General features: G+C 52.2%; 4 protein-coding genes across 4 annotated transcripts; 2 read left to right on the top strand and 2 right to left on the bottom strand.

Moving 5' to 3' along the window:
• Window positions 1-153: 153 nt before the first annotated feature.
• On the bottom strand, window positions 154-687 carry CCOS01_05618 (uncharacterized protein; the record flags this gene model as incomplete). Its single annotated transcript, XM_060453795.1, has 1 exon — window positions 154-687. The coding sequence occupies one exon, from the start codon at window positions 685-687 to the stop codon at window positions 154-156; it is 534 nt and encodes a 177-aa protein (XP_060315567.1).
• A 3,429-nt stretch (window positions 688-4,116) lies between these two features.
• CCOS01_05617 (RNA polymerase II transcription factor B subunit 5) lies at window positions 4,117-4,516 on the top strand (the record flags this gene model as incomplete). Its single annotated transcript, XM_060453794.1, has 3 exons — window positions 4,117-4,135; window positions 4,232-4,380; window positions 4,469-4,516. The coding sequence occupies 3 exons, from the start codon at window positions 4,117-4,119 to the stop codon at window positions 4,514-4,516; spliced, it is 216 nt and encodes a 71-aa protein (XP_060315566.1).
• Window positions 4,517-4,856: 340 nt separating this feature from the next.
• On the bottom strand, window positions 4,857-6,005 carry CCOS01_05616 (enoyl-CoA hydratase/isomerase; the record flags this gene model as incomplete). The annotated part of the gene is made up of 3 exons (XM_060453793.1): window positions 4,857-4,966; window positions 5,073-5,456; window positions 5,654-6,005. 3 exons carry the CDS (start codon window positions 6,003-6,005, stop codon window positions 4,857-4,859), a joined length of 846 nt encoding a protein of 281 aa, XP_060315565.1.
• Window positions 6,006-8,291: 2,286 nt separating this feature from the next.
• On the top strand, window positions 8,292-12,797 carry CCOS01_05615 (uncharacterized protein; the record flags this gene model as incomplete). The annotated part of the gene is made up of 2 exons (XM_060453792.1): window positions 8,292-10,740; window positions 11,077-12,797. The coding sequence occupies 2 exons, from the start codon at window positions 8,292-8,294 to the stop codon at window positions 12,795-12,797; spliced, it is 4,170 nt and encodes a 1,389-aa protein (XP_060315564.1).
• Between the last annotated feature and the right edge of the window lie 159 nt (window positions 12,798-12,956).

Below are 12,956 nucleotides of genomic sequence, written 5' to 3'. Positions count from 1 at the left end.
TCCCAACTCAAACATGGTATCATTGCTGTGCTTTCCCTTAAACGCCCCTTTTGGTGCCTCGTTGTAACGCCGATGAGTAAAAACAAAGAAGTGGTGAAAAGTGGGAGCTGATCGGTGTTGATAACTCCCAGTGGTGGTGGGCGCGTGATGGTATTAGTGCCTAGTCATCGCCGTAGGCGGGCTGGTAACGGCAGGCGGCGGAGTCGAAGAAGACGTGGAGCCGGTAGCTGTGCCGTAATCCGGAGGCAGAGAGCCACGGCCGACGCCTGCTGTGCCGCCGATGGGCGGGGGCGGAGGCATGGCACCTCTCGCGGTGTGCTCGACGTGGTGTGCCATCTCGAAGCTACCCTCACGAGCGTAAGCCTGACCCGGCTTCGCCTTGGGCTCATAGGCTGGAGGGGCTTCACCGAACTCGTCCAGGCCCTCATCACTACGAGTGGTCCAGGCCCAGCGGCCGTTTCTCGACGACCGCTGACCTCTCTGGCGATTCGCTTCTAAGTCGCGGCGGGGCCAGGGACGTTGCAGGCCGAGCTTGCGGAGACGGCGGCGGCGTTGGAATTGAACAAGAGTTGCGATGATGCCGAGGGCGAGGAAGACGATCAGGGGCGTGAGAATCCAGGTGTAAGGCATGTTGGAGAGCGAGTATGAGCTGCCCGTACTGCCGAGGGAACCATCAGAAGAAGACATGATGGAGGTTGGTGGTTGGTAAAGCGAATGAGGGGTTGGCTGAGTAGAAGAGAGCGAATGACCAGAGATCGTCGAGCTCGGAGATCCGCGATTGGAGGGTTCAAGTAGGCGTGGCAGGAGCGATGACTGCCAATCGATGGGTTTTGTGGTGAACGAGAGTTTTTTTTCTTTTTTTTTCTTTCGCTCGATATGCCGAGATGACTTTGCGTCGTTGACTATTCTTGGGACCGAAGGGAAGGATCCTTGGCGCCGTATTGAACGGAACTACAAAGGCGTAGATGTCGAAACAGGGAAATAGTCGAGGTAGCTATGGTGGTGCAAGGGCGAGACGTTGGTCTTTCACGTCATCATAGCGTGGCTCAGATTTGGCGGGAATTCGCTAGTGCTGCCTCGATCCAGCAAGCTTTTTGACAGCTGGTGAGCCTATGGCAGGTGCGGTGGAGCGGATTGAACGGAACAAGCTGCAGGAGCCAGGCCGGGAGATACGGGAAGGTGACGAGCTGGTGGGAAGACGTGGAGGCTGGACTCGAGATGTTCGGGGAGATCGGGCGCTTGATGGGTTGGTGGTTGACGCAAGCAAGGAGGGAGCTTGCGGGTTATGATGATCTAATGGGGTTCGTATCGCCACTGGTTGGTGGATAAGTCGGGTCCAATTGTTTTCTTGTCTTGATTACAGGTCGCCGGGGGAATGCAGATCGTTGCAGCACTGTCGATGTCTGGAGAGAGATCGATTGGTTGGAAGTTTGACGTTCAAGGGAGGGAGAGACAGCGTAACAAAAGATTGGAAAGAAAAGAAAGGAAAAGCAGAGCGAAAGTTGAAGGGAGAGAAGAGTGTTTACTGAGAAGAAATGGTGGCGGGGGGAGATATTGGATATTTGGCTGTAAAATGCCAAACACGACTCAATAGCGGAGTAGGTGAAAGTGGGAATTCCAGCAGTGCAGGGGCTGGGAGGAAGGACCCGAGAAATGAAGCAACGCGGGCGGGCAAGGCAGGCTGGCTGGATGTCCAAATGCGTGGTGGTGTCGTGGTGGTGAGGCCGGGAAATGGCTGGTGTTCCAAGGTTAGGTTGGGGTTATTCTGTAGGGCGAGACAAGGTTGGCCAGGTAGTGTATGCGTACGGAGTACCTAGGAGGGTTTTGGATGTGTGATTTTCGTATCTGATAGTTCGCGGATACAAGGTCGGAGGGAAGCTACTTTTAATTAAAGAACGGTAGCCAGGCACAGGAGGGTCGAGGAGGAGTAGGCTAACGATGCCCTGGGAATGGATAAAAAAGACGAGACGGCGATGGGCCTAGGGCGCAAGAGGAATGGCCGACGACCTCGGGAACGGCGTGCGAATGCGGACGGCTCCCGTGTGCGATTGCGAAGGGTGCGTTACTGGCGGCTGCACTGCATAAAAGGTAAAACTAGACAGGATAACCAAGGGTTTAGGACTTCAAGAGACGACAGCCGAGGGATAAAGATGGGGTGAAAAGAAGAGGGAGGGAGGGAGGGAACAGATGGGAGGATGTATTTGGGACGAAGGGATGCGACGGCTGGACTCTATTGATGAGCTACGGATTCACCGTTCACGATGCTATGTGCGTATTCCCGTAAGCTATGACTACAGATGCTTTCATAGTGGCCGCGCAAATATTTGCACGTCAAGTGTCAAGTGTAGTGTCGAGGGTGATTACATGCAGCTGGTGAGGATAATTTACTCCGTAACCAGTGGACAGCTGCATGTGCAATGCCAAATGTGGACGCGGGAATCAGCGTTGCATCTCCTCTGGAGAACGGGGGCTGCGACGACGAGGAGCCAGTCAAGCAAGTCAAGATTTCAACCCCCCGTCAAACAGGAGACACCCCTGACGACGCGATGCCAATCCTTAGGGGCAGTCTTGGCTACTTTTTTGGGGATCGCACGTCATGAGCAACATGGTCGCAGTATCGTGTTGAGCAGGGCAACGTCTGCATCGATTGTTGAAGAGATGAACGTGTCCACCGGCCGAGTGCGAAACGGCGAAACAGAGAAACATACCTTAGGTAAGGAAGGTGTGTGTAGAGTCGCTCTTGCATCTGACGGGCACGGATACGTCGGCTGCTTACGTGTTCTGCCATTGCGAAGGCATTCGTACCTTCCTCGGGCCCTTCACATCTTGCAGTTGGATGCTTGCAACCTGGAAGTTTGGGATCCCAGGACGAGATTCGGGACAGGTACCTCTTCTGCCCGCCCTGCATGGCGGCTCTGTGAGGTACCCACATCCGAGGTTCTCCGTCTCCTCCCAGGTGCAGCAGCTGGTGCATCCCGTCGGACTTGGCTTTCCCACTTTCCCTTCCTCAGGCGCCTTCCTTCAGCGTGCTGCGTCGGCCAAAATAAGGAAACTCTCACAATCTCCATCGTGACTCGCTGACACCTCGCACATCGCGGCTGTTTCAGAGACTCCTCGCTTCGTTCCAAATCGCATATCCTACCGCATGTCAAACGGAAAGGCAAAAAAGAAAGAAGAAAAAAAATCTAAACTTTTGCAAACAATTATGCAAACACAAACACATGCAGGAGTTCCTCTACCTTATTAGCATTATTTCAAGAGTCCGTAAACATCCGTTCGACTGGGATGGGGGCGGCCGCAGCCCACAGCCCGCAGGCTCAAATCCAGTTCGACCGACTCGCACTCGGGAATTTGTAGACAGTTGAGGGACCAAAAGACCACACAGCAAACGCACTCACGATACCTTGTCTTGCCTGCGACCCGAAGCTTCAAGCCTCTTCATTAAACTCGCCTCGGTATTTCCGTTTGGGAAATGTGTATTAGAGTGGCCAGGTTGAGCCTGGTTGACCGTTGAGCATTCGATAAGGAAAAGGCTCTTGATTGACGGCGAGCTGCAGCTTACAGTCAGTCACTGGATGCAAAATTTGCAAAGCATACTCGGCCAACAGTCAGCTCCTGCATTCCAGGAATCAGTTGCCCTCTTTGTCAATTCCAAAAGACTTTGTCTGGCGACTCGCAAGAAAATCTGTCAAAGTCAAGTTTTTGATTGCTTCTGTTCACGCGACCCTAGAGAAAAGAGGGTTCAGATGAGGTGTCAAGGGTCCGGACAGGGGTGCTTAAATTGGCCCTTGCACATCAGGACCGGATGGAGAGCTTGACTTGGATTCGACGGCCTGAGGCTGCTGTGAGGCAAGCACACTGGTGGATTCTGGGCAAACCAGGCACCAAAAGCAAGACACCTGGTTGGTCGACCAATGCCCCACTTGTTCTCTTCCAAATGTCATCGCCAACTCCAGGCAACTCATCGTCACTGCTTCGTCCACCTCATCAGCGAAGCAGGTAATTACGGATACCTCACGTTAGGCCCGCTTCAACCCAGATATGTGTGAATAGCGTCACTGCGTCCGCACATAACTCACTTCACCCCTTGCTTACCTCGCCAACGAAACCGCCAGGATGCCCCGCGCCATCAGAGGTAAGATGTCTCCCACCACATGCTTGCCCTCTCCGCCCAGCCGCCCTTCCCCAGATATTCCCCTGGCCTACTAACATTCCCGCCCCGCCTTTCCAGGAGTACTCATCGAGTGCGACCCCTCCATCAAGTCCATCATCGTCAATATCGACTCCAACAACCACGACTACATCATTGAGGATCTCGACGACCAGCACGTCGTTGTCAAGGAGAACATGGTTGGTTTGCTCAAGAGACAGCTTGATGAGGTTAGTGACCCCTTTTATTGTTCTACATACACACAAATATATCATATGTGTATATATCAGATACGGCGTTGACACACATAACTTGCAGAGGTTAAAAGAGACCCAGCAGCCCGATGAGAGTTCAGACTCTGATTGAGCGCCCACGGAGTCGGTGTATCAATTGTCTTTATTGTACATGCCTTCATTTGCTTCCGACTGCTCTTCCACTGTGTCCTAGAGACAATCGTCTCCCAAATTCTGGCTGCCATGTGCCTATCGCTGTGCTTTTCGCCGCCGCAGCAGCATTCGGTCATGTCATCTTGACTATCATGGCGCGTGTATAATGTATGGTTTGTAGGAGGGGATCATGATCCGTCCCCTGACCCGGGAATGTCTATAGGAATGGAATCCAAATTGCCTCACACGAGGCTGCATCATTGTGGCAGTCCCACAAAAGGGAAGGGTTGACACACGTTTGTCTACCTAAAGGGAGCTGACTAGAGCTTCTCAAAAGTAGGCTTCTTCTTCTGCAACCCGGACATCAGGGCAGTCTTGGTATCGCTTGATTGAAGCATGGCAGCGTTCCAAATAGTAGTGTACCGCAAGTCTAGAGCCAAACAGTCAGCAAAGTCAATGAAGAAACAAAGCCCAATTCAGGGTAGTGGAGAATATAGATGGGCATAGCCATCCCCCCAAATGGAATGTTAACTTACTCTCCGCGACAGAGTGATCTCTCGCATGGTTCAACAGCTCCTTGGTACCCTGCACCGCAACAGGACTCTTGCTGGCGACGAACTCGGCCCACTTCGTTCCCGCAGCGACGGCCGCGTCCTTGGAGTCGTGCACCTGGCTGACGAAGCCCACGGCGAGCGCCTCGTTGGCCGAGAAGTCCCGCGCCGAGAGGCAGACGTCTTTCACCCACGACGTGGACCCGACGAGCTTGGGCAGCCGGCTGAGAGTGCCGAGGTCGGCGGCGAGGCCGATGTCGACTTCTTTTACGGCGAAGCGGGTGTTGCGCGCGGCGATGCGTACGTCGGCGCAGCATGAGATGTCGATGGCGATGCCGATTGAGATTCCGTGGAGGACGCAGACGACGGCTGGGGGGTGAGTGTCAGCTTAAATGCTTTATCGTTCTCATAGACTGGTGTGGATTTGGATTTGGGTATTATGAAGCATGTCCACGTTCATATTGAGAACCATCAAGGCCATATCAAGAACGAGCAGAATAAGAAACCTTGTGCCATAAAAGGTACAACTCAGAGTTTCAAACACAATAAATAGAAAGGTTACATACGCTTCTCACACTTCTCCACGGCAGCGATAGCATCCTGGAACTCGGTAATGTGGCGGCGCATGTTCGTCGCGTAGCGGGCCGGGTCGCCGCCGAGGTCCGCGCCGAGGGGGCTGTTGACGGCGTCCTGGACGTCGAGGCCGGCGGAGAAGGCGCGGTCACCGGCGCCGGAGAGGACGACGGCGCGGACGTCCGGGTCATGGCTGAGGCGGTCAAAGACGGTGGCGAACTCGCGCCATACGGGCTCTGAGAAGGCGTTGAGCTTCTGCGGGCGGTTGATCTCGACGTGGGCTACGAAGGGGGAAGGGGAGGTGACGAGGAAGTGGGTGTAGGTGTAGTCTTTGAAGGGTGCCATTGTGTTGTTTGTTTGTATGTAGGCCTATGTATGTGTGATGTGAGGTGAGTGAGCGGAAGGGTTTGCCTTTGGTGAGGTTTTCGTGGTGAGAGGGGTGAGGCGGAGAGCTGGATGAGACTACCAATGTGAAAATGTTCAAATCAAGGTACGCAAATGGCCAGGGTGATTATGTGAGTATGCCTGAGTTCGTAACCCGGCGATGCTTGGGATGAGCGTGGTAGAGTTGAAAGTGAATCTCACTCAAATGTACAGATGACAGGATGTTGCGAATGCGATGATGAAGTTTCGAAGAGGCTGACTGGACGGGGGCTGGCCGAGTTGCCGAGGCACGTCTCGCAGGCGTTTTCCCCGACCCGGCCGAGGGGTGGCCCCGCCTGATCTGGGGTAAACGCTACACACGCCGGGGTGGGGTTATTGATTGCACTTTTTTTTTTTTTTTGCTTCTGACAACACACAGTGATCTTATGTAATGAATACATTCCGAGGTCTCTTGCTGTTCGAGGCGGGATCTCAACTCGGGTGTCAATGGATCTTTTGATTTAGGTGAATGGTTTCATTCGGAGCGAATTCCTGGATGTATGGGTCTTCCCTATATCTCGGCTTCGAAACATCGGCTGTGCTCAATCGGCCTTCTCCAGGCAATGAGCGTCGCGCCCTCTAGAATGAGAAGACTTCGCCCTTCATTTGATCTGATTATCAAGTCATAGTTGGTTTCCGGCTCTCGGCTCATTCTACCAACAAGTCTCGTTGTCCAATCTGCGCGGCTGACTTCACTTTTCGGGCTCAGCTAAAAGAGGTTGCTGGGCATCTCTTAACCAGAAATCAAGCTTCGTTGGATTCCATTGCGTTGTATCATCCTCAAACTGATCTGCTAGGATGAATAAACGACGTGAACAAGTCAAGCCGCAGTCATCAACCATGCTAGTGCTTTCTAGGGGTGCCAAACTGCCCCAGCCCCTCACCAAGTCGGCTCGCACTACATCACTGGGTGGGAGTTCTGGCCGGATGACTCACGCTGCAACCCCAAACCACCAATAGCTTGGCGTTTTATAGGATGTACACAACAGTATTCGAGGCCGTCTCCTCACATCGGTGGCCTTGATAAGACTCCTCGTGTTGGAATACGGAAATGAAGAGGGAGTTTGGACAAAGTGCTAGAGCAAAGTCTCGAGTAAAAGATTACTTACACAAGTTTTGCTATACGCTGCTTGTTCAATACTAGTAAGACTTATGCCGAGCCTTGAGTGTTCTTTGAAGCAGAACCTGAAGACAAGTCAGCGACCAGTCTCCTATACAGCCATGTCCTAAGTAGTGCAGAGTCTGAATATCCAGGAAATCAGATTAGAGGCGAAACCGGTGCCATAGACGATATCCTCATTGTAAGTTCAGTACGGCGAGTGAATGTCCATTATCATCATCTCTTGGAGTATCACATGTATGGGAAGGGAACGGGGCTCACTAACCTTCCTCAATAACTTTTTCGATGGACTCATTGCTGTGCCCCTCATAATTTTCATGTCAAAGGTGCGCCTCGAAGGCGTTTTATATAAGTGACTGTCCATGTGGCTACATCACAAGCTCTCCCGGTTGATTTGAGGTATCGCCAGTAAACTAAGACTCGAATAGTTGGTGGAGGGTCGGATCCGGGAGCCAAGAGGCTCGCCGTATGAGTCAACTGGTCAACGAACCAATGCTCGTCTGTCCAAGCAAGGCTGTCCCACGTCTATTGCTGCCATCAAAGGTTGCGAGATGACAATCACCGAGCACCTTCATCATCGGGTGAAAACGTAGTGCATGATGAACAATAGCATACATATATTATATCAGCGGAGCACAACAGCAGAACGCAATGAGGGTTGTTATCTTAATGTATCCATGTACTTTCAATCTCCAGAAAAGCATACATGTACTTCATTGCCGTCCAGATCTTTGGAGCAAGATAGGTACCTAGTACAACATGATTCAAACGCTGGGGATGGAAGGTACGGTTCAACAGGTACCCCCTTCTCGTCTTCAGATTGTCATCATTTTTATTTGGCGGAAGGAGCCTACCCGACAAAATTTCGGTGCTTGCAGAAGGCACAAGGAAGAGTGACAATGACTACATGCGCTGTCAATAGATCGGCCCTCCGATTTTGTCGTCAGCACCAGTATCCTCTCGACAACCTCCCCAGTTCCTTGGCCTCCTATCAAAAGGAACTTCCCTAGAATCACGCCACCCTCCACACGGAGAATTTATCATTACTGCGCTTATCAAATGCTCATGCATCCCATTTTTTGAACTTCATGTCTAAGGCCACAAGGACTCGGTCTCTGACGCCACCGACCGAAGTCCAGCGGCTGACGGACCCCAGAACGTCGACTTACAAGCAAACGGCTCTGCGACGCTACGATTCCGCAGAAAAACTTGGCAGCAGACCTCGTAGTGTCAGTTCTCGATCTTCAGATTCGCCGCCGACCACTTTCCGACTCGGCTTCTGCTGCCCCTCACAGGCCGAGCTTGCACTGAATCCCAAACCAAAGGAGGAGAAGCCTGCGATGTTATCCAACTTCTTCCATCCGACCAAAGATATCGTACATCGAAATCGAGAGCCATCCAACGCAACCAGAGGAGACTTCGAGGACACACCTCTTCCTAGCGCTCGAACTTCTATGATGGACATATCCCTGAAGAAAACCGAAAAGGACGTCGCTTCAAGCTTTTCTTCGGCGAAAAGTTTTACATTTCGACATGCACTCCTCAAGACCGCTTCCGGGCGCCCCTTGTTGGTTGACAAAGATTTACCCGTGCCCCCGGTCCTTAGTCGACAAGTCAGCGAAAGCCAATTGCAGAACCCACGAGAAGACATAAAAAGCTTTGAGAACAAGGCAAAGATTGCCATTCCATCGAGAAAGTACTCGCCTTCCCAGATGCAAGACAATCCTGTACCTACTGTCAGTCAACGTCTCATGGAGACCACGACCAACGTCGACCCTTACTTTCCCCGGGAAACCATCTGCGTTGATCCTCTGATCCATCCGGATGAGTCACATACTAAGGTTCACCACCGTGGTATTCTCAAAGGTGCTGACTTCTGCGACACCGGTGTGCCTGGACAACCTGTTCCACAGCAACTTGGGAACAGGACATCTAGCTCTTCTTCTTCTTCTTCTTCGTCATCTCCCTCTTCGGAGGCTGAAATTGTTCTTGCCAAGGTGCGCAGAGCTATGACTGGAGATGATCTTTGTCTCTCTACAGTCGAAGTCACTGTTCCAAAGCACGATGGACACAGCCATGCCATGAAAGTTCGGCCAGCGTTCAATTTACCAACCTTTGAGTACCCCAATATAGGTCGCCAACAGCAATCTCCTCCTGGAGTCTCCAAGGTCCGGCCGTTTGACCCAGCCAAGGAATATTTGTTGCCCGAAGGGGATATCAGTGGACCGACAGAAATCGAAATCAAAGAGAGCAAGGACAAGCTAACCAATATACCGGTCTCCAAAGTCCGACCCTTTGCCCAGGAACCCCCTGAGCTGAATCATCATGCTGGACATCAAAGAGTGTCAAAAGTTCGGCCCTTCAGTGACGAATCTGATAACGGCAACCAAAAAGACGAGGATGCCTATTTTGCTGTCGGATCAGATGAGTCGGCAACCGAGGGGCCCGGCAGAGTCACTAAGCCACGTTTGGAGAGTACAACTCGCTCCCGAGCAAGCACTATAGACTACAAGCGAACTGCTCAGTGGCTCCGGCATCTACTGAAGAATCCCGAATCCCATACGGCCAAGTTGACGGAAAGACCATCCAAGGCAAAAAGAGCGTTATATGCTTCTTTGAAGAACTCTCAGGAACAAAGTCCAGTGTCGCGGAAGATGACCCGTCAACCGACGCTTCCAACTACCGAAGTTGAGCAGAATTTCTTCCAAAGCACTTTCGGGGAGCTAGAACGTCTCCTTCAAGAAGCTTTGGCACTGGCTTCTCGGGTTGCTGACGACGAAGAGGCAAAATCTCCAGAGGCTATACAATCTCCGCATGCTGTCTCAAAGGAAGCGGCACCCTATGGTTACGCCTCTCAGTTCTCTGACATCGACTTGGATGATGACGGTAAAGCAAAAGGACCACGAAACAAACGCGCTGCTACGTTTCCACATTCCGGGCGGCCTGAAATCCGTGCAGTAGACAATCTCTACCGTACTATTTCTCTCACTCCGCAGACCGCAGAGCTCGAGAGCATGCTTGGTCGTAAGAAGAGTTCAGTTGTCAAGAAAACCAAACGTAGACGCAAATCGCGATCCCGGCAAGCTGGACCTGTGCCAGACAGAGTTTCGAGCAGGAAGAGAAGCAAGAGCGTAAAGAAATCGAAGCGCACAAAGCCGAAGCAGATTGTCGAGCAACTCCCGACAGATTCAGAGTCTAGCATGGACGGATCCAATGACTCCTCTGCAGTCAACTTCCCGACTCGAAATCAAGCTCAAGGAAGCAGCGAGCCAACTCGACCTCGAGCAAGCACGAAACGGGTACCCTTCTTATCCCGCAACACAGGCGAGGACAATCTTCCTCAGGAGGACTTGGGCGGCCGTCCGATCCGCAATACACGAGGGATCAGCCTACGAGGCAAGTCTCATGTCAGTCTCCGTGGTGTACAAGCATTCAGTCTAGCCAAGTCGAAACGACGTCAACCCATTGCTCGGGACTGGTCACCAGTCCGAAAGAGAGCCATCGCGGCTGTGGCTTGCATCAGTACGGCCCTGATCGGTATGATTGTCGGTATCTATGCCGGCCTAGTACCCTCACTGCAATACTACATCCTAGACACAAGCCACTCGATCATCAACGGCAATGTGGGCTGCTTTCTTGGGATGGCAATTCCCACATTCTTTTGCTGGCCACTTCCTCTGGTTCATGGGCGCAAGCCATACATCACGACTGGGCTGATTCTATCCATGCCTTTTCTTTTCCCTCAGGCTTTGGCTGTCAGCGCTCAAAGATTTTACAGCCTCACTGGATAGAGAATGGTGTTGTTGGTACCGCGAGGCTTCATGGGTATCTGCCTCGGTTTCGCAAGCATGAATTTCCACTCAATACTTACAGACCTTTTCGGCGCATCTCTCATGAGCAGCAATCCTCATCAAGAGGTTGTGGATGACTCTGATGTAAGGAGGCACGGGGGTGGTATGGGTGTCTGGCTCGGTATCTGGACATGCTGCTACATTGCATCCCTTGGCCTTGGTTTCCTCATTGGCGCCGCGGTGATCGATCAACTCCCACCAGACTCCGGGTTTTATATCAGTATCGCCCTGACCGCCATAGCCCTTTTGCTGAACACTCTATGTCCAGAGGTGCGTCGTTCGGCGTTCCGAAGATCAGTCGTGGAAGTCAGAACTGGCACGGATGTCTCCCGGCGTGTTGCTCGCGGCGAAATCATGATGCATCGTGTTAAAACTGGACCCAAGTGGTGGGGCGAGGAATTGTATCATGGTGTCGCACTCTGCTTTGAGATGCTTCGACAACCCGGTTTTGCTGTCATGGCCATTTACTCTGGTTGGATTTACGCCCAGGTGGTTCTCATCATCGTCTTGCTGGGATCCCTGACTTCAAGATTTTACCGAATGCGGTCACCCTTTGTCGGGCTCATGGTATCTGCGATAGCATTTGGCGCACTCGCTGCTATCCCATTCCAGAAGGCCAGTTACTTCTCCAGAGCGAGACATACCCAGGGAAACACCAGTCGTATGACATTCGACAAACAGGTAACATGGACATCTCACCTTCTTCGCCGATCCATTTTCGCCATTGGCCTCCCACTGGCTGGGGTCGTCTACACATTGGTTTCGACTGGCCCACCAATGCATCCGATTGCGCCTGCCATTGTCGCCGCTGCGATCGGCTTTCTTTCGTGCCTGGCAATCTCAGAATGCAATGGACTCATCATGGAAACCTTTGACACTTCGGATCTACAGTCTGGTATGACTGGTCGGCCTCGGGGGAATTCAGACAACGCACAGAAGAGGAAAAATTACTCCGCCTACCCTCGCGTGACTGCAGGATTTGCCGTTTGTCACACCCTGGGGTTCATATTCGCTGCTGGAGCAACTGCACTAGGCGGTATGGCCCAGCGCAACCTCGGTCAGAGAGCAGCAACGGGGGTTGTAGCTGGAATCTTGTTCATTTTGACACTGCTACTGACATTGACCCTGATTCGTTTCAAGGAGGTCACGATCATTCCGGAGAGCAAGACCGAGGCGATGGATAGGTGGACAGCTGCGCGCAGAGAATCTATCAAACGCCGCGACTCGATGCCAACTGGGGTGATGGACGACAAAGATGTCATCGCTGAAGAAGAGCCATGGCGTCCGTTTATTGTTGGTAATCCCACCAGCAAAACACGACGAGTCAACGTCCTCGAGCTCGGTAGTCTGTCACGTTTCACGGAGATCAGGAAGAGGAACAAACTCATAGACGCTAACCAGCACCTGAACCGAGCAGCTTTCGATGCTGGGATAGATGCACTTGACGACCAAATCAGCGATGTCATGAGTGATATCGTTGACGATGTCAAAGACCTTGTGAGAAGAGGTAGTCAGAGGAGTCAAAGAAGCCAACGGAGTCAGCGGAGCCAGCGAAGCCAGCATAACCGGACCTCACGTTCGCGGCGAAACCATCGAAGTGCGACAAGCGATGGAAGTGGACACTCTTCTATTGAGATGACCTCCTTGGAGGACGTCATGTCAGGTGGGCATCGGCCCCGATTGCCTGAGGATGTCTACAGTGAACGAGAATGCCTCAGAGGTCAAATGGTCAAGGAAGAATGAGAGACAAGATTGCAGTGCTTCGGTATGAGATAAATGTAGAATTTCCTACGAGCAGAAGAGGCCGTCACCAGGACGGTATTGCATGAGGGCACCTACAATGACGAGCAGACACTCTTGAGGGAAGAAAGACTAAAACTTCATAGTCAATGTACCTTAGTA

This window comes from Colletotrichum costaricense (assembly GCF_030867565.1).
Source record: "Colletotrichum costaricense strain IMI 309622 chromosome Unknown Scaffold_5.1, whole genome shotgun sequence".
Classification (NCBI taxonomy): Eukaryota; Fungi; Ascomycota; class Sordariomycetes; order Glomerellales; family Glomerellaceae; genus Colletotrichum; species Colletotrichum costaricense.
This window is presented reverse-complemented; position numbering and strand designations above follow the sequence as displayed.